This window comes from Bactrocera neohumeralis, chromosome 3 (genome assembly GCF_024586455.1).
Source record: "Bactrocera neohumeralis isolate Rockhampton chromosome 3, APGP_CSIRO_Bneo_wtdbg2-racon-allhic-juicebox.fasta_v2, whole genome shotgun sequence".
Classification (NCBI taxonomy): Eukaryota; Metazoa; Arthropoda; class Insecta; order Diptera; family Tephritidae; genus Bactrocera; species Bactrocera neohumeralis.
In genome coordinates, this window is record NC_065920.1 from 78,547,358 (window position 1) to 78,568,282 (window position 20,925).

The following is a 20,925-nucleotide window of genomic DNA, read 5'->3' on the forward strand; positions in this document are numbered from 1 at the left end:
ATTCATCAGAGTGCTGGGCTTTTGAGAATATGTGTGATAAAGGAGAGGGCACTAAATTTTATACTATCCTAATTCAGAAATTCAAAAGACAGCTTACTACTTTTTGTGATCCTGTAGATTTGCTGAAATTCGCTTACGACCAGATTTATCTGTTCTGGAGTAAATTTATGATGCCGACCTCTTCTTATGAACCCGAGCTCTTCGTCTGCTATGGGTGGGGATTTAGCTTCAAGTATGCCATTCACTGGAAGGGAGTGCGTTCCTGAAGTTAGTTGTATCCGTAGTCCGGTCAAGGTATGAGCACTTAATGCTTTTAGGAGGTGGTTCCTCTTTAACAGTCGATTGCATCGATGATGTCATAGAAACTGCTTGGAGAAAAGTGTGTGTTGTTTCTTAACCGGTAGCATGCAGGCTTTACTATATACATAAGTGTTCGAAAGGAGGCATCAGGAGGCATCCTCTTGGGATTGCAGTATTCCAACACGACTGAAATTTTCACTACATCCAGACGACCATGTCGATGGTGCATAGTTGATAATCAACCGGCCGATTAACTTGTATGTTATCAAGAACGTTTCTTTGTATTGCTTTGGCAATAATCGGGGTCCAATGCGGAGTGAAGCAGCACATGCAGATGCCTAAAATCTTAGGGTGGTTGCCATCTGCTGTGATATTAACATCCAGTCTGTACTCCTTCACCCGGTTCATTAATTTGGTCGCTACGAATTTAGTGGGCGAGAACGTTAGGCTTCTTGCAGGGAATAAGCGCAAACAAACTGTTTAATTTTGAGCATAGATATCACAACAATTCCACTGGCTAACGTTAATATCGTACAAGCATCTGCATATGAGTTGATCGAAATTCCATCTGTTGGTTGAGGATGTTTCGAATTGTACTCCATAGTTGTTGTTGTTGTAGCGCCAGAAAACATTTTCTGATAATTTTGAAGAATACTGCCGAGTTGACAGACCCTGGCCGGATAAATCCGGATTCATTCCAGTTACATAGACCCGATTGTCGTTTTTTTTACACTATACTCACCTTTAGGAGAGACACTTACTCAATAGTTGAGGCACTACAAACCCGATGACTCGGCTTTGATCCATTCATCCCACATATAATTGAAAAAAACTATTTTTTCTGCTGTCGAGCTTTATTGTAGTTTTTATTGTAGTTAACTAATTCACAAAAATGAAATACTAGAAATTTTATAGATCGTGCAAATTACACAATATTGAGCAAAATACTTCATAAACTAAATTTTTATAATATAAACATATTTTTATTAGCAGGCAGTAAAATTCGAACAGAAGATGAAGTTTTTTTTTGAGTTTACAGTTAGTAGTTGTATACAAGCTTTGTGAAACCCGACAAGCAAGAATTTTTTTGTTGTTTTATTATTAAAGTTAATAATGGACTGACGGAGAATTATTTATATTTATTGTTTGTATATATTTTAGTAATAGGAAATTAAGGTTTAAAAGGCTGGGAACAATTTCAAACGTATTGTGGAATTTGACATTCAAATAATTGGCAAACTATATTGCTATTATTCAATACGTCACAAAGTTATAAATCATTATTATTTTTCTGCCCTTCCTTTATTAAATATTAATGCAAATATCAAGAACCTAGTGGCACACAATGATTTAGTAATATAAAATTATATATGAAACCAAAAACGTTGTGAAGTGAAGAGCTCCGTGCGAGTGCAAGTTATGCACACTAGAGGGATACGCCCTACGAGCGGCCGAATTTTGACGGTGAGCTTTAAAGCTTTTGTGAAAGCAGCTACACCAACTTGCAGAGCTTTCATGGGGTTCTTTTCAATACGTGTTTTATCAATATTTTTTTGATTTTTTTTCTAATGCAAAACAACGAAAACGAAGGCAGAGAGAATGGGGCTCTTTCAAAAGGGGTTGCTGTTTACGACTATGATTAACATAAATTATATAATTAGTTACGGTTTGAAATTAAATCCTGATATGATTACATGTATTTTTGTTCTTTTTTGTAGTAAAAATAAACGTTATATTAAGAAAAAGTATGTGTACGGTTATGTCGAAATTAAGACGCAGAAATCAGCAGGCGTATTTTATTTACCTATATGGGTAATTTCCAGTACAATTTGAGACAAAAAAAACTAGTAGATGTATTCTATTTGATGACAGGTATTTAAAAGACGATTTAAGCAGAAACTAGTAAATTTGTTGGTGTTTCGAAAAATTTTAAGAATTTGTAATATTTGAGGATGTGATAAAACTGGATTTCGTGCAATATATGAACTGGTAGACATAAATATTTCAGATGTGGCACAAAAATACCCCAGCGGAACCCTGCGTAATGCTTGTTTTTCGAATTCATACCATTATAATTACATAAAGAATATTTTCTATAATATTAGTATAGTTAGGCATAAACTGTTTGGTGTTGCGGTTCCTTTATTGATGGAATGTGGCGCAAACTTTGTGGCGAAATTTTTATAATTGAAAAAAAAAAAACAAACAAACAAAATTAAAAACAAACAACAAATGTAAAACAAATATAAAATAAAGATAAAAAAAATAAAAATTAAAATATTTTTAAATAAAATTTGAAAAAAAATTTAACAGATTTTAAAAAAAATTAAATAGAAATTAAAAAAATTAAAAAAAAAGAAATACAAATATAAACTTAATAAAAAATAATAATAAAGAAAAAATATTAAAAAATTATAAAAAAAAAATATTTTAAAAAATTTATTAACAACCAGATATTAGGGTAAGAAATGTTGAATTATGCAATTGAATTGAATGAAAATTTAATATTAAAAGTCTAAATAATTTGCGATGCCACATATTATTTCTTCACAATAATTTTCTAAGCGCCACAAAAATCCACACGGCGCTTGTTTCCTGCGCGATAAAAAAGCGTATTTGAAGACGGCAACCCAGTTTAACAGTATGCTATATACATATGTATGTACATACATACGCGACTACAAATATGTTATATGCATAATTGAATTTGAATTAATAAAATTTACTGAAATAATGTAGTACGCACACGCAGCGAAACATAAAAGAAAATCTTAAATACACGACATATTTCAATTCCACGTCATCACAGACTTAACGGGAACAACAAACTATCATATGGAAGATGTGCATTTTGATGGCAGTACGAAATTTTGAATCAATGTAGTCTAACATTTTCTTTTACATTTCGTTACGATAGAGGTTTTGAGACACGTACGCGCCTGGATGCAAAATTTCTCGGAACAAAGCAAAAAAAACGGTAATAAAAATGCGCTCAAGCACAAATATACTCCTACACTTAGAGAAGATTTCGAAGACTGTCGTGATTACATGAGCTAGTACTTCGCGAAAGGCTGCGGCTACACAAACAAGCGAAATGCCCTAAGCTTTACAGCATTATATGTGCTGGATTTAGTAGAAGCTATTGAAGAAGCTTGTTGAGGCATTTTTGTGTATGCCAAAAACATAGTTTTGTTATTGTTTCTCGCGAATGGTGGGAAATTCGCGCGGCTCACAAATCTATATGAATGTAAACAATGACAGCTGACTTTTGACAGCTGCTGATCGAAGGTTGTTTATAGCAATCAAATATGATGCAAATGAACTTTCCACTGCAACAGCTCTTAAAATATATCGGTAAAGAAAATGATGGCTCAGCGATACCATGATTTAAACTGGCAAACTTCGGCTGCTATTAGGCGAGTGAGACAGAATTATAACAAAGAAGTGAAAGCAATAAAAATAAAGTGATTAAAGATAGTTTTACTGTGAATTTAGAGCTGAGGTGTTTGTTTAGTAAAATTTTAATCAAGAAGTTTGAAAGCAAAACGGAAATTTAGAAAAATATTTAATGAAGAAAAAAATGGAATTTCGGAAAAATATTTAATGTAAAATTGTGATTATTGCATATCCTCTTGTAGAATTGTTGTTTTATGCCTTCAAAAATTTGTCAAATGTGTGGTGTGGTTTTCCTGTAAAGATTTTTTTTAATTTCTCTTCTAATTATGTTCTAATGTAATTTTGTTCTCGAAATTTATATAGAATTATAATGCAGATGTTATTGTTTCAACTCTAAAAGCAATGTCAAACACACCGCAAACATAAACACAAAAGTCGCCTAGTCGCTTCACCAAAGGCACGCTACCATCGCCATCACAAATAATATTTTGCCAACGTCGAGTTTAATACCCAATGCCACTACATATATTACCGTGATTTCTTTGCATGTTGATTTTGTTGCTGATGTCATATATGCACACGATCTTCCTAAACTGCCATATCAACAACATCGCCATGTCCTCACCATCACTCATCGCCACAATCTTCACCTTTCTATCTATCCATCGTGGTGGTTTTCAAATAAACTGGATAAAGTTGTAATTGTTGCTTTTAAGGTTTTCTAACTGCTCGTAGGCACTTACAGTTGTTTTTTTTTTTATTTTTTTTTTTATTTTTTGCTGCTGATGCTGCCGCACTGCTGCTACTACTGCTAACGCTGTTGTAGCCTCTATGGCTGCCGCCGCCCTTGTTGTTATTGCGTTCAATAAATTCACTCATCATTCACGTTCTGGAATTTATCTGTGTTGTTTTTGTTGGTTTGGTTTGAATTGATTTGATTTTGTTTTTCGTTTTCATAGATCCTTAATCCTTCGTAAGCTCTTCTTATTCTTTATCTTCCCTAATCATCCTCATCTCTTCATTAGTTTTTATGATCTTGAGTTCACACAAAACGCTCCACGCAGGCGTTGCTCCTGCAGCGTGTATGGGTTCATTTTTTGTTCGCCTTGAATTTCGAATAGAAATTAGAGATCTGCTCGTAACGCACGGGTATAGTGTCCAAGATGCCAGTAAAACTAAAGTTTGTTTGATTGCGTTGTTTCTCATGCAGCGAATCGCCAGACAAATATGTGATGACATTGCTTTGGAATTCGGCAGATTTGGGATCCGAATGATTGGCAACAAGATGATTGCAAAACTGTGCAATTTGCAAGAATACGCTAGCGTCGCGATCTGGAACGATAAAAAGTAATATGATAATGCGTTTATATTGGTTAGTAAGTTGATGTTGATGCTCACCCAGTTTTCGGGGTATTTTCAACAAGGAAAGGGTCAAGTTCTCATTATCACGCTGTGCGCGCAAATGTCTATTTCCATGCTTAAACTCCTGCTCCAGCCAACGTATGACATTACGTGCATTTTCACTCCGTTTCTTCAGATCGTCCAACTCGTTCAAAACTTGAATAAAAATAATATATTACAACAAGTCCAGAGTGCTAAATAAAAATATAAAATTTTACCTGCATTCGGTATGAGCACAATAAACTTCTTAGTTTTCACCAGATTTTTAACTATGCCGTTATATTCAGTCAAAGCTTTAGCGTCAACAACTAGAAATGGCGTCATGATGATGTTCAATGGATTTTTTCTTAACTAAAATTCAATCGAAAATGTATTAATTACTATGCGAATGAATATATTTCACGCTTCAAACACTCACCTCTTCCTCAAGTGTTTCGACTTCGTTCTTGAGCCACAGCTTGCCCATCATCTCACATTTCTTCGACATAGCCTCTGAGCGTTCTTCGTCAGCGCCACTGCTGGATTGTAGTAAAACTTTATCGCACATCGCGCTGTTGGTGGTCGTGGAAGCGGATGTGCCCCCACCACCGCCACCACCAGCACCGCCGAAGTTATTGCATGTCACCGACTTTTCAATATTACGATTACGCAAATATCCTTTGCGCGGCATTTTCTTGCATTCCTCAACAGTATCTTTTTCCTCATTGCTGGTGTAACTCTTACGGACGATGCCATTCTTACGGTCCGAGTAACGGCGTGTGCGTCCTTCGGCTCGCTTGCGTGTTGCATTCTTCACTGTGCGTCGCTCACGACGACGTGAGGACGATTTCTTCTCCTCACGCTTTTTCTTGGCATTCTCAGTGAAGCGGCGACTCTTTACGCAGAAGCGATAATTGAATTTCTTTTGCTTGCAAATAAAGAAACCGAAATCCACCATTTTGAAAATACGCAGAATACACTCCTCTTCGGGTGTGACGTGTTCACGTATGGTTGTCTCCCAATCCAAAGTCAGTTGGGTGCCTTGGAAAATGTCAAAATTTTTGAAAACGAAATCTTCTGCCAATGGCACATTGGCGCGTACATCGAATAAATCGCCGAGTGGAGTGCGCACATTGGGTGTGGTTAGGAATTCACGTTCGAAGTACACTTTACGTGTAAATATGTCGATGTTGCAGTAATTTAGCAGCTTCATAATCTTGTGTATGAATTCCGGATTGGAGTGATAGCAACCGAAGAGAATTTCATGATTGATGCGTAACCAATCGTATAGAATTTTCAAAGCACGCATGGTTGGCTCGTGGCGCGCAAACTCAATTATTATATTCGGATTAATTTTTGTATACTTGTTGCGATAAACGAGTTTCTTTGGCGGCTCTCCCGGATTGAAATTGACATCTTCGACAGTTTGATGCTTCTCATTATTTTCTAAAACCGCCGGTAGTGATTCCTCATTGTCGGTATTCTTGAAGTTGAGGGAGCCACTACCATTCATCTGCAATATCTCAAAACTGCGCAGCAATTCCTCGCTATCAACCTCCTGTGAATCGGTGCGTTGTTTTGCTAGCGTTGCCTGTTGCTCATCGGGATAAATAATTTTCTCCTCCTCAATAACAATGTCTTCATTGTCGGAGAAAGTCGGACCGACGCCTTCATTGGAAGTCAAGCTTTCCTTGGACGCTGCCGAAGTTAAACGCGGCGCATTTTGCTCCTGAGCTACTGATTTTGTTGGCTGCTTGACAAAGTCTAACAAAAATTCAAAATTGTTAATTATATCAGTATGGATTTATTTATTTTTAGTACTATTCAACATACCTGCTTCATCAGCCTCCTCGCGTTCATCAGCCACGGGTTCAGCTTCGATGTCACTGAAATCGGTATCAAAATTTGAACTTAAATCGGTGTAGTCCTCATCGTCTGTGCTAAAGTCGGTATCCATATCGCTTTCGGTGTCATAACACGAGCTATCATCCGACTGCGCAATTTTGCGTCTACGACGACGTAGTTTCATGCCTTTCTTCTTGCTCTTGCACGATAACGGTGTCTTCAGATCGCTCTCTTTCGCTTCATCGCTCGAACGCGTAGATATGGGGTCGGCATTCTTTTCGGTGCCACCATCAATTTTGGTGTGCTTATGACTGTCCTGAGTTTTGATGGCATATTCGTCATTTGAGTTTTGACTGTCTCGCGAATCAGATGAGCATTCTTTCAATGACAATTTAGCATTAAGTTTCTTCTCTTTTTTGTCAGCTTCGCCAATAGTAACAAGCCAATTTTTATATTCGTTGCGTGATTTGCGTACTACCATATTAAACTCATCAAACTTATCTGAGTACATTTCATGAAATTCTTCATTCTCCGCAGATTTGGCCAAAATTGTTTGCTCCAAATTTACAATGCATGCATCCATTAGATCGGAGCACACAGCTACTAGGAAAGCATTTAGCGAGTAAACCTTCTGGGAGTTTATCATCTTTAGCTTAGATAAGCAGAAAAACAGTATCGAGACAATTTTGAAAATGCAACTTTCTTCAATGGTGAATGCCTTAGAGCAGAGCACTTTGCGCAAGTCTACAAGTACGCAGTGACAAAGAGAATTGAAATCGGGCACTTCTTTATCGAAGAAAAATATGTCTACAATCAAATAAAAGCGAGCGTAGAAATCTTGAAGACTAAATTCTATCTTCTCTGGGTCCAATTTTTCCAGGTAATCGGCATGAGAGGCAAAAAGCTTACACACATTATTTTCACTTAACTCAAATGGTACAATGCTAACCAAGGAGTATAAGTAATGATAGATGGAATCCAAATCGTGATTTTGGCCATAGTAGAGTGTACCCAATTGATTCTGGGACATGCCAATTGCCGGATTCAGTTTGAATGCTTCAAAGTAATATTTGGCAGCTTGTTGTTTAGTTACCTTTAGGCGCGTGTCAATGCGAAAGTCCAAAAAGTAACGGTGCAAATCGCCTAAACTCAACAGTGATGAATGTATAGTGTCTAAAGCAAATGAAACTGCTTCTAAACTTTTATCCACTGGATGTGCAGCACTAACATCGCCTGCGCCATTGTTCTCGCCTGTTTGCTTATGATCAATTTCACTCAAATATCCGTCACTAATAATACTAAAATCAATTAAGTATTTCAAGTCAAGATCATATATCTCTTCCATTTGAGCTGCCATTCGTTTGTAATTTGATATTCCAGCGCAGAGAAAACGTTCCACTTTTAATAGATTGTCTTGCGTACTGATCTGGGTGGTGTCTTTTAATTCTTTGTGCCAGTTTTTCTTCACGTAAGCGATAAACTCATAATATCCCTTGCGCCACATGATTTCACGAGCTTTCTTACCCACTGATTGGTAGTCCTTGAAAACAATCTTTTTGCAAAGCTGAACCAGCTGAGAACGTTTCTCTTCCAAATCATGTTGAAACAGTTGAGAAATGGTGCTAATGTGTTTCTTTTCATCGTCTAGTTGTTTGGCAACAATGTAAAGAGATCTATAAAAAAAAATTACAAATTTAACAAACAGCATATTTTAATAACAAATTTCCAAATATTAATATTTATTTGTGCATAATAATCTCGCGAATTCTCTTAGTGAGCAGCGGGAAAACACAAAATCTCACAAATTAGTGCAAATAACAAAATTCATTATGTGAAACAATGCTGGGTCTGTTAAACCGGAAAACAAAGCAAACTGATAAGCATAATATGGCACGAATCCACGTATATATAATTACATACTTGCATACATATACTTATACATTAAAAAGTAATTAGAATTTATACTTAAAAGTGAATTTTTACAGACATTTCAGGAAAATATCCAATCATGATATTAAAAGCGTATCAACATTCACATTTAATATAAAAAATACATTATGTTATTCTGGGTTTCTGCTTACCTATAGATCTCCTTCACTTCAGGTGTTAATCCGTTTCCGTTGCCACCACTGTTTTGGGTGACATTCTTATTGTAAATAATATCGCTGGCACTTGCATTAGTTATCGTAGTATTCTGGCCAAAGCCTCCGACACTATCTCCGGAAGCATTCGAGCCTCCAGAACTGAAACTTTGCTCCATATTTGAAGCTTCTTTCAATTTTATATCTTTTAATTTTACTTATTAACTTTTTTCTGTAATTTCGATCCAAACACTACTATATATCTGTTCTTTCTGTAAAATACGAAAAATACTTATGTAATTAACAAAATATATGAAATATTTTTGAATATTTAATAATATGCAATAAAATAATTATATTGAAGATCTGAAATTTTGACAAGTAAAAAATTTTGGAAATACAATTTAAACAACGAAAATATATATGCTATATATTGAGTAAGACATTTGCTCAGAAACGATGATGTTTATAAAGGTTTATATGCAGACTACGTGTGGTATATGCAACAAATCGCTGCGGCGAACGTGCATTTTTAAATTTAAACAGCAAACTGACAGCGTACGTGCATTTCGAGGATATAATTTGTCCGCCACTTATAACTTTTTTTTCAAGATTACTTTTCTATTCATTTGACGGTGCGTCATTTGGCATTTTTCCCCCAATATTTTTCTGCAAAATTTTGTTTAATAAACAGTTCCAATAATATTACGAAAATAAATTGCCTTCGTTTCTTATTTGCACTGCTTTCATACGATGTTCAGTACCTACACTCGCACAAGTTCGTCAATATCCACTTCAAAGCTCGAATTTCGTATTGAATAATCAATACTTAGGTTCTGCAATTTCTTTTCTTTTATAATTTAAGTCTTGTTTTTTCAATTGAGGCTTTGGTGACTACTCATTTTATTTTTCACGGGCACAATTTTCATATTGCGAAATTAACAAACCAATACCTCACTGAAGAAAAAATTTACCTTACGAGTACGAATTTCTACGTAATAATTACTAATTTCAATTTCCAAACTCAATTACCTTTGTCTATATTACTTCGTTTTTATATTTTATTTTTGCTTTAAAGGCGTAAAATTATCACTCACAGCTGCTGTTTTTACAAATTCCAAAAACTTTTGCTTTTCATCGTTTTTTGCCATCAGTTCCTACGAAGTTTCGTTTGTCTATACGTTCTACTCTTTCTGGCATCGTCCGAAAGTTGTGAATTCACAGTGTTGTATTGAGAAGAAAAATATCGAGGGCGACAAACCAGGAGTTTATTCAAAATAAACTCAAATTAAATTTTACAATATAAGCACTTTTAAAAATAAATTAGAATACTAAATATATTCTCCCCACGCACACAGCCCATTTGTTTTCAGAACCATCTAATATTCGCTAGTACCATTAATAACAAGAATATTGTAGTTCCGGTACAAGACTAGTTTGAAATCCTTTCCATGCTTATGCTGTAGATTTTACTGATACGTGTAGAGAGCTTCTACTATTTTAGGAGATTCATAATATATCCTTGATCGTCCCTTGGTTAAATGTCACATATATATATATAAACTTTTTCGAAATTTAAGATAGTTAATATTATTACATTCCAGTGTTTTTCTCGTTCGTGGCAAAATTGTTCAGAACAATTTGTGTAAAATATAAGAGTATAAGCTCTATGTAATGTTTCGATTCTATTACAGTCATGTGTCAAATTTCATTCGATACTCTACTACAATGAGCTGTCAAACGATGCATCTCTGAATTTTTGACACGAGTTGTTGGGTTTCTTCTTTGCTTCCTTTCCTTCTCTGTTTCTACTCAAAATGGGTGAGTGCGGCTTTTACGCGATCGACTAAAATTTTCAAGAAAATCCTTAAACATCATTGTATTAAAATGTGAAAACTTCAGCAAATTGTGTTTATTTCAACTATATGATTATGAAGAATTATATAGTACAAATATTTCCAACATTGGAAATTTATTTATGTGAAAAAATGCTTGTGCCGAAATGTTGGAACTGAGTGAAGCTGATGGCAGCAGCGTTAAAGTGATAGTAGGAGGATTTTCTTGAAAATAGCTTTTGATTTGTGTAGTTTGACTGTGAAATCACTAACTGGAATCTTTGTTTTCCAGGTATTAGCCGCGATAGTGCTCACAAGCGCCGCGCCACTGGTGGCAAACGCAAGTCGCTCCGCAAGAAGCGCAAGTTCGAGTTGGGTCGTCCAGCAGCAAACACTAAGGTATGTATATATATATATACTATTGACTCCACACCATATATATATATATATATATATATAGATATATGCGATTTTGGAGCAGGTTTTGCAATAATGGAAAGAATTGTGATTTCCACAAACTCCAATGCCCAAAATTTTCACATGATGATTTATATGTTAACTGTAAGCGCGTTTAGTTCCTATGGAGCTTTACAATTTTTGATGAACGCATTATTATGTTCGGACTACTGATTAATATAGGATGAAGCATTCATATCATAAAATTGTTCAACACTTATTAAAATACGTCTCTATTTTATTTTAGCTCGGTGCACCACGCATCCACAAAGTACGCACACGCGGTGGTAACACCAAATTCCGTGCTTTGCGTTTGGAAACCGGTAACTTTGCGTGGGCTTCTGAGGGTATTGCCCGTCGCACTCGTATTGCCGATGTAGTCTACAATGCATCAAACAATGAGTTGGTACGTACCAAAACTTTGGTAAAGAACACCATTGTTGTTATTGACGCCACACCATTCCGTCAATGGTATGAATCGCACTATGTGTTGCCTTTGGGACGCAAACGTAATCCCAAACATCAAAAAACTGAAGATGAGAATGACGTGCTGAACAAGAAGCGCAGTGAAAAAGTAATGAAGAAATACTTGGAACGTCAAAAGTTCGCCAAAGTAGAAGCCGCTCTTGAAGATCAGTTCATCTCTGGACGTATCCTTGGTGAGTTTTATCCAATAAATATATACACGTCTTTAAGAACCGTGAATACCAGATGATGTTAAATTCTTAAGCGATCCAACAACATTATTGTATCAAACTTGTTCTAAGTGCGATGCAAGCCTGTTGGGCGTGATTTCGCTTGTCATAGTTACTCTGATTCTATTCTCCATTCAAAGCAATAAATTTTTTATTTGTTTATATGTATATACTAATGTGTTTTCTTTTTATTTTGCAGCCTGCGTATCATCTCGTCCAGGTCAATGTGGTCGTTCTGATGGCTACATTCTAGAGGGCAAAGAATTGGAATTCTATCTTAAGAAAATTAAGTCAAAGAAATAAACATCCGTAACAAATTCAAATACAAATGGGCTGAATTTTTACAAAAACAAAAAACAAATAAAAATAATGCTGCGTTATTTGTAACATTAGAAATACGTGCGCAAGTGCGGTTTATTTAATTTTGAATTAACACGACAAAAACATAAACTCATCATTAAACAAATATGACATACAATCTAATCTCTATCATCAATTAAACAAATATGACACACACTCTAAGTTATATCATCTGTTTAATTGTTTTACAAATCTTCACCTCCGAGACAAAAACTTCCGCGATTCTTCAATCATCATTCAATCTCTTGTTTTAAGTTCTCGCTGAAATTTTAAATTTGCTGATTTAGAGAAAGTGTTAAATCAAGCTAAGGTAAGTGGGAACGCTGCAGTATTTCCAGTAACTAACAAAATGCCCTACTCGAGAAGTTATAGGATATATTTAATATATCCAGCAGACAAAGTTCTGTTTTAATTACTTTTGTGCAATTCAGCACGCCTGGTTTCGTTGCTGTTTTAGTGAACTAAGGTGTAACGACGGAAGGTTTTGTAAAGTTATTTGGTACAATATTTTTCTGAAATTACATTAATTAGCATGCCATTTTAGCACCTCCAAACATTGGAGGTTGGAGCCCCTTGAGAGATATATTCTGGGAGCTGGCTTTGTTTACAAAAGTCACCTGTTGGCTGAACTAACAGCCATGCTTGAGACGATCTGTCAAAATTTCTTGGCAATTTTAAACAGAGTTTCTCTCTTATACAAAGCGTATTTTTCTGTCAAATGCATTCCGAGATTAGTAAGGAATACTTAGGTTCGGGTGCAACCGAACATTTTGTACTCTTGCATTTTGTAAAATTTTTGGCGATGAAATACTTCAAGGTACCAGCAGAGCTTTGTTATAACAAAGTTAGCTGTAATATACAATAAAGTTTTCCGTACAAGTATTTGATTTGGATCGGATAGTTTGGATGGCAGCTACACGCTAATAGTGATCCGGTAACGGATTGTTTAGTATATAGTGACTGACAGATGAGCAGCTATTTGGGGAGCAAAATCTCAAAAACTTAGGGCAAGTCTTTCGTGTTTATACAGACGGACGGGCAGACATATCTATGGATCGTGGCTACGCCAACTTAGATTTTCAAGTTTCATCAAGATATCTCTACTTTTACTCTGGTTATCGATTGTCCATAGACAAAGTGCACTTTGAGTGGAGACTGGGGTTTAGATTAATCATTGTATTGATATTTTTTTTTTATGTTGGGTTCAGAGGTTTAACATACGGAATTTGAGCACACTGTTCTCAGCAGGAAGTGCGATTTGCTGTGAGATGAATTCCGTTTAGTTGCAAAAAGAGAATTTGTTGAGAGGGATTAAATTTTTGAGGGAGTTTAAAAGGAAATATTTGGAGCTGGACACCAAAATAAGGACGATCCAAATTAGGTTTTCCTTAATTAAGTTTGGAAACTTGCACTATTTATTACAGAGATATTCCTGATTAATTATCGGTCGATAAATTGTTAATTTTCCTCCAAGAGACAGGATTTTTATAGATTAACCGGGCATTACACGATCAAGAAATTACTTTCAAGTTGCTATACACTCTCGTAAATACTGCCTGGTTTAACTCCTGGTTAGGTTAAATGGCTGTTCCCTCAGCTTGGCGGGGAGATCACACTTCGACTGTTATGTTTAGTCCTTTGTGAAGCCAGAAGAAACATTTCTGTACTTGGATATCAGCTATCGGCAAAATGCCCTGAACCTAACAAATCTGCTAAAATGTTTTGCTATTTCATCTGGATGTCTAAGTGTGTGATATTCGAGGTTTTTTTGATGTGATCTGGCAAAAGCGGGATATTCAAGGAGGAAGTGTTGACTTGATTCCATCTCCTTTTCCTGACAGCTGATGCAGCTGGCATCCACAAAGATGTTCAATCTTACCGCAGGAATTTCGATCGGACAGTGTCCAGTTGAAATATGGACTTTGCTGAAAGCGAAGAGCACCCTAGACTTCTTTTGACAGAAGGACCTTGCGAACACATAGGCACTGTTGACAAACGTTTGTTGAGCTGGTCTGAGGCCCAATGGTCCAGTAGCACAGAGCTTCTACCCTTCTTGTCCTAGCAAGCTCGTCAGTCTTACAGTTTTCTGCAAAACTGTGGTCGTATCTCTCCAACGCTTGACGAAATGAAGCCAGCAATAGTTAGTTCCTCGAAGGCAAGGTGTTTTAATACTAGTATCATTCTTTCGTCAAATAGATTGCGAGACTTTTTTTTCGATGGTAATTAAACCTTCCCCGGATTTGTATTTACTAATCTTATCGAGCGAAGAGTACAGTACAAGCTGTTAAATTGCCTTGTAGGGTTGTATAAGGTTTTGACTGGCTGAAGCTTCTTCAACTTGTTTAACCCATTACTTCCCAAGCATCGAAATCATTGGAATTTTTTGTTGAAATTTGTAACTTGGGCTCTTAATACGTTAAGAAAGAAGAATATAAAATAAAAAAAATAAAAAAATACCTTGATTAATGAATCAGTCCGTCATATAAATAGGACACTAGGGACATGTGTATGCTCAGAAAAAAATAAAGATAACGCTTATAAGAAAATCAATTTTATTAAAATTATCATCGTATTTAAGCTTATTTTGTATGATAAGGTATAAAACAATCACTGCAAATTGTTTTATCGCATTTGACACAAACAGTAAGAGGTTTTTTTTTACAACCTAGTCTTTGGCAACGCCTCTGTTTGTCCCTCTTCATCATATAGTGACCTAAATTACAAAATTGACCAGTTTTAAAAATTCATATTAAAATAATGTTAGTACTTTTAATAGCGAGAAAATAATATTCGTTCAATTGAAAAAGATAACATCGCCCTGTTGACCGTTTTAGTGGAGTACAGCGTTTGTCTGGAAAGTAATAGGACTGAACCGATTTAAAAAAAAAAATTTTGAACGTGTACTGCGGATGTTCGAGTGTTCCGTCACAATGTCATGACCCACAGATTTTGATAAATGTAACATCTTTGCGCACACGAGTCATAATGTAGGTGCTTGTCGAAGTCGCAAGTCTCCCCGCGCGGTCTTCATCAGCGACCTCTTCCCAGACCAGCCGGTCGTTCGTTAGCTAGGAACGCCCTCCTTCGAATCCCATCGGTGCGCGCACGTTCCGAAGTACAATCACGGCGGAAGAAAATCAGTCCTATTACTTTCCGGATAAACCCTGTAAGCGGCTTTATATAGCCCAAAAAAAAATAGTCTAGCTATGTTCAATCGCATCATTTTAGCGGCCACTAACCCACGAGGTGATATTATGCGCTCACCTAAAGTTTTCTTGGCTATATGACAAATCGCCTGTTGAAACTAAAGGTCGTCCACATGAACAACTTCCAACTCAGACACGAAAAGTCATTCCCCATTGGCTGCAATATTATGGTCGGCTATATTTTTGAAGAAATATGAACCAATTATTCCGTCTGCTCATAGAACACACCAAATAGTGACTTTTTGAGGATATTTCAACAATGGCTTATAGATTATCATGACTCCAAATGCGACCATTCAACAAAGATGAGCTGAGCTTCATCGTTGAACAAAATTTTCTTGTGAAATTTGGGTTCGATGGCTACATCGTTTTGAGCCCATTCGCCGATCGCGCTTGATAGTCGTTCAACTGCAATTCTTGCACTAGTTAGATTTGGAAGCCCGCAAACCAAGATCCCTCAACAAAATCTTCCATAAAGTGGATGGGCACAGCTCCTATGGTTGCACGCGATGGCGGATGGACTCGCACAGTAGCAATAGTGTCTTCCGTGCACTTTGTACGGCGTCTCTTAGGGTGCGCATTATCCACTAGACTAAAGGTGTTGCGAAACCGATTCATGGCTGGTGGAATTACGGATTCTACTGGGCGATTATGTCGACTAAATACGGGACGCAGCGAAGATTGAACGTCGCGGGAACAGAACTATAATTCTGGTAATAATTTTGGCAATTTGCAAACATTGTTCCGTATTAAGTCCGAATTATGAAATGACAAACCAAACTGAATCGAGTAACAGCTGTCAAAAAGACCAGCTCCGAAAAAGCATTGCCTCATTAAAAACCACACATCTAAAAAACACCCGTTACTAGGTACAGATGTAATACCGTTATGTTGATAATAAATAATTGTATGAGCAGCTGAACTCAGACCTCCCGTCTCGCTATATTTTACCGATTTATTATTGTCCATGGCAAACAATTAACGTTTGTTTTGACCAAAGCTACAGCCATAAATCACTTAACAATCTAGCGCCATTCATGTCGTCTTTTCTTGACGAGAAAATAACAAAAAATAAGTCCCATCTCGAATGAGCCATTACTATAGTTACACATGTATTGACGATGCATATGAAAGAAGCTTTGTCTCCTAGTGTTTCAGGCGGTTACCACGACCACAACGGATTATTTCATGTTATGCAACACATTTTCTGGCCGAGAGTGCGTATAACTCTCATAGATAATTGGCCAACACATGATATATTGTGGGAAATTTCCAAATACTTGTACAGTTATGTGCGCCTGTGTGTATGCCATGCGTTTCGGCAGTGGCATGGGCTTCCATCCGCACACACATACATACATACGCATGCAATGACCCCAAATTGACGCTGTTTTGAATTTGAGGAGGTAATGCTGCTGTGCGTTTTGTTACAGCGTGCGGGTGCTTCAGTGCTTGTTTTTGTTTTGTATTGAATTTGAAAATTTATGGCTTAAAATTTGCCATTTGACAATTACGAGCGTTTGTCAAACCCATTATTGTGCATGGGGCCAGTTTACGACCAAACGCAGAGCTGGTAGTACGTTCATTCTCCATTCTTACATGCCAACTTACATACGTAAAGGCATCTGCATTCCAAATCGGGTATGTGCGGATTCTCGAAATTCCATTTCTTATCTATGAAGCTGAAACTTTTCCCGCAAAAAGAAAAATATTGCAAATTTATTGAAGTAATGAGTAAATTGGCCTTTATTTAGCTTTAACAAGAAACACTTCGTTTCACCGAGCATAATACACTTCACGAGTAAAACAGTGTTCCATACAAGGACAGCTACATGTTATAGTGGTCCGATCTGACCACGTGGCACGTCCTACATTTAGGTGAAAACCCATATTTCCGGACCTACTCGACCGATTTCAATCAAATTCGGTAGGTTCAAATGGGTGATCCAAGTAAAGGTACTTCTTTCAATATTATTTTGTTTGACATGTCACGTGTGAGTCACGTCATGTTCCATTTCATCATGGAAAGACTTATGCCTGAACAATGTTCACAAAACGTTTACGAAAATTCACGTTCCGTAAGGAATGTGTTTCGCGTGTTTCGCTCAACTTATGGTCAACATAATCGGCCTACTGAGCATACTATTCGCAACCTCATTATCCACCTTGAGACCCAAGATTCATTATTGGCTATAATTCGACCGAATAGACTACGTCCAGCACGCAGTGAACAAAATAAAACAGTCGTAGCTGAAAGTGTAAACGAAAACCGTGGAGAGTAGGTTCGTTTCGTTCGCAGCACATTGGACTGCCGTATGGAACGACTCGGCGCATATTAGGTCGGCATCTTAAATTGAAAACGTACAAAATTCAGCTTGTGCAAGAACTGAAGCCGCTCGACCTTCTCAAGCGATATCGCTGCACTCTATGGGCTCTTGAAAAGTTTCAAGAATATCCGACATTCTCGAGCCTAATTTTCTTCAGAGGTGAGGGCCATTTCTGGCTCAAAAGGTATGCAAACAAGCAAAATTGCCGCATTTGGGTCGAAGAGCAACCTGAAGTGAACTGAAGAACTGTCATTTCATCCAGAAAAACAACGGTTTGGTGTGGTTTGTGGGCCGGTGGAATCATCGGTCCATATTTCTTCAAAATGATGCCGGTGTGAACGCAACCGTCAATGACGACAGTTAACGCACCATGACAACCGACTATTTGATGCCTGAAATTGAAGCTTGTGATCTCAACGACAACAAGACGGCACCACTTCCCACACATCGCATCAATCAATGGATTTATTGAGAGAACACTTCGGTGAACAGATAATTTCACTTTTTTGAACGGTCGATTGGCCACCAAGATCGTGTGATATCATATCGTTAGACTTTTTCCTGTGAAGATATGTAAAGTCTAAAGTTTATGCGGGCAATCCCGCTTCGATTCAGGCTTTGGAGCAAAACATCATGTGTCATTCGTCATTAACCAGTCGAAATGCTCGAACGAGTCATGGACAATTGGACTTAATGGATGGTTCATCAGAGACGTAGCCGCGTCCAACATTTGAAAGAGATAATCTTCAAAAAATAAATACCAAATATGTTCTTTCGAATGATAATTAACATTCTCCATTAAATTTGAAGTTTCTGTGTTTTTTCTTTCAAAAGTAGGGAACCTCGAAATGGATCACCCTTAACTACTAACTTAAAAACGAGAGCACATTCAATACTTTCAGGAAAAAGGTCGTAATCTTTGACACTGATTTAACTTTTGGATTATTGTCAGACGCCTACGATAAAATTATTTAAATTCTTGAAAATTTCACTCTTCAGTGGATTTCGTTTTAGGTATGCCTTGGAAAGTACTCTAATAATTTGTAGTTATTTACATGTGTTTTTGTGTATACATTTCTAACCGTTTTGTGATTGCTTTCAACTCCCGTCTGAGGAGTGATTGACGTCGCTCCTCCACTCGCACGCGCCTCATTAGCGCATCTTCCTGCTTTAAATGGACAACACTTTTACAATTCACAAAAGAATTTGCACAATGCTCTGCTGTGCGGCTCCACTCTCGAACTTTTCCATTCACCACAATATCTTAATTCTGGACAGCCTATGAACCAATGAACCGTTTGACGATTAATCACTTCGTTCTATTGTTTTGGTACGCAATTTACGATTTTCCTGGGCGGGGTAATCGGTTTGGGCGGAACCGGCATGTGCGCGCAATTCGCAGAATTTCAGTTATCCAAAGCGCTTTGATAGTGTTGCAATTATACTCACAAATTTATGTACACATGTATGTATATGTGTGCGGTTGTATTCTTTGGTATGCATTAATATGTGTGTGCGTATGTGTGAGCTTGTGAATAATTGTGCATTTTCGGCACGTTTCATATAGCAGGCACTCTCCTAGTGGTTATCTTACAAAACACACGTCGGCATATTTACCGTAAGTAAATATTTAGCGCTGTTTGGTGGACGGGAAACGGCGGAAATTCAAAGCTGATTGCTAATTACGCTCAGTCGCCTCGTCCTTGATGAAGCGGAACTCGTTTAGGTGGTACTTAGCTGGAAAGAAATCACTTTATTTAATTTGTTACGCAATATTTATGCGCATGCATACACACATAATCAGTTAATAAACAAACCTTACGAAAACTCTTTTTTCTCGTGCTCTTTCCTTTAGAATCTAGAAGCTCATAACGAGATGATGTTTACAAAGAGCATATTTGCCAAGGAAAGACCTTTAGGCAAATATATATTTATTAAAAAATAAATAATTTAGTTTGGTAGCGTTGTATATTTGGTTTAGCTGGAGTTTTGTTAATCAAGAGGTTAAGAAAAACCAGAATTTCTAAGACTTTTGATATCATCTACTGACCGGGATATTTCCACACTCTCTTACCATCCTCGGTTCATTTCGTTTCCAAGTTATTGATGTTGTTATAGTCGTATGTTGTATGTTGTTAGTTCAGTGGGGTTCGCTGGACATGCAAAGAGGTGGTTAGAGTCATGTGGGAACATGAGAGATCTTTTCCTTGTTACGTCGTTGACATCAAACAGTACGTCGACCAGGCTTCGGACGCAAACTTTACACACGCACCGATCGCCTTTCAAACTGGAGCCATCGATCGACACCGGCCGACTCTCTCGAGAATCGATGCCGACATACAAAATATATGACCAACGTGCAATGAGCCCCTGCATGACTCTAACCATCTCTTTGCATGTCTAGCGAACCTTATTTGTCTCCTTTGAATATCACTGATCTCCAAAGTGGATGAGATAGGTCCATATTCGCCTGCGCGCTAAATTCATTTCATTTATATACCTTCTCAAATATACTATATTAGTATGTACTTATGTATGAGAAAGGATAGAAGTTATACCATTCCAAACTATCACCAAAACTACCGGCAAAGGTCTGCAGCTTGTCATTAGCTTTAATATAAATGTTACCAGCGATGAAGGGCAGGCGCCGACACAGCTGTTGCCACTTGCTTTTCTCGCCATAATTAAAATGTCACAAGTCTAAATCTAATTAAGACATTAATCATTTTAAATGTTCCGAGCAAAAAGTGGCTGCTGTTAAAACTGACGAAACCAAAGGAGATATTATAGCCCATCTGCTCACACTGTTGTTGTTAAAAAATTTAGCGTATGTTTTTACTGCTTTATTCTGTTGTTTTAAAACATTTAAAGTCGTGATTTATGTATTGATACCTTTTGAAAAAATTATTAACATATTTGTAGTTGTTGTATTGACGCATTGCACTTTTTTTGTTATCCACGGTTTTTTTTACTGCCCGTAATCTGCTAGCGAATTGCCATTTTATGCGAAATGCTCGCGTATTCATGGCGTAGCAATCACAACG

The 20,925-nt window shown here is 37.0% G+C and overlaps 2 protein-coding genes and 1 non-coding gene across 4 annotated transcripts in view; 2 read left to right on the forward strand and 1 right to left on the reverse strand.

The window, feature by feature from the left end:
• LOC126753192 (40S ribosomal protein S8) overlaps positions 1-12,384 on the forward strand; it is a 390,246-nt gene extending 377,862 nt beyond the window's left edge. The window contains exons 1-4 of one of the 2 annotated variants that reach the window (XM_050464430.1): positions 10,759-10,823; positions 11,130-11,236; positions 11,541-11,952; positions 12,188-12,384. In XM_050464430.1, coding sequence (XP_050320387.1) covers positions 10,820-10,823; positions 11,130-11,236; positions 11,541-11,952; positions 12,188-12,291 — 627 coding nt within the window. In that variant the 5' untranslated portion in view covers positions 10,759-10,819 and the 3' untranslated portion in view covers positions 12,292-12,384. Of the gene's footprint in view, positions 1-10,758; positions 10,824-11,129; positions 11,237-11,540; positions 11,953-12,187 lie in introns of those variants that run through there. The other variant, XM_050464431.1, reaches the window with a different exon arrangement.
• On the reverse strand, positions 1,359-10,164 carry LOC126753179 (nonsense-mediated mRNA decay factor SMG5). Its single transcript, XM_050464411.1, has 7 exons — positions 10,035-10,164; positions 9,003-9,274; positions 6,910-8,594; positions 5,516-6,840; positions 5,316-5,448; positions 5,095-5,253; positions 1,359-5,028 (listed from the first exon to the last, which is right to left on the reverse strand). Exons 2-7 carry the CDS (start codon positions 9,179-9,181, stop codon positions 4,787-4,789), a joined length of 3,723 nt encoding a protein of 1,240 aa, XP_050320368.1. The 5' UTR covers positions 9,182-9,274; positions 10,035-10,164; the 3' UTR covers positions 1,359-4,786.
• On the forward strand, positions 12,066-12,111 carry LOC126754306 (small nucleolar RNA R442). The gene has a single exon (XR_007666286.1). It is a non-coding gene; the product is annotated as a small nucleolar RNA R442 (small nucleolar RNA).
• Positions 12,385-20,925: the final 8,541 nt, after the last annotated feature.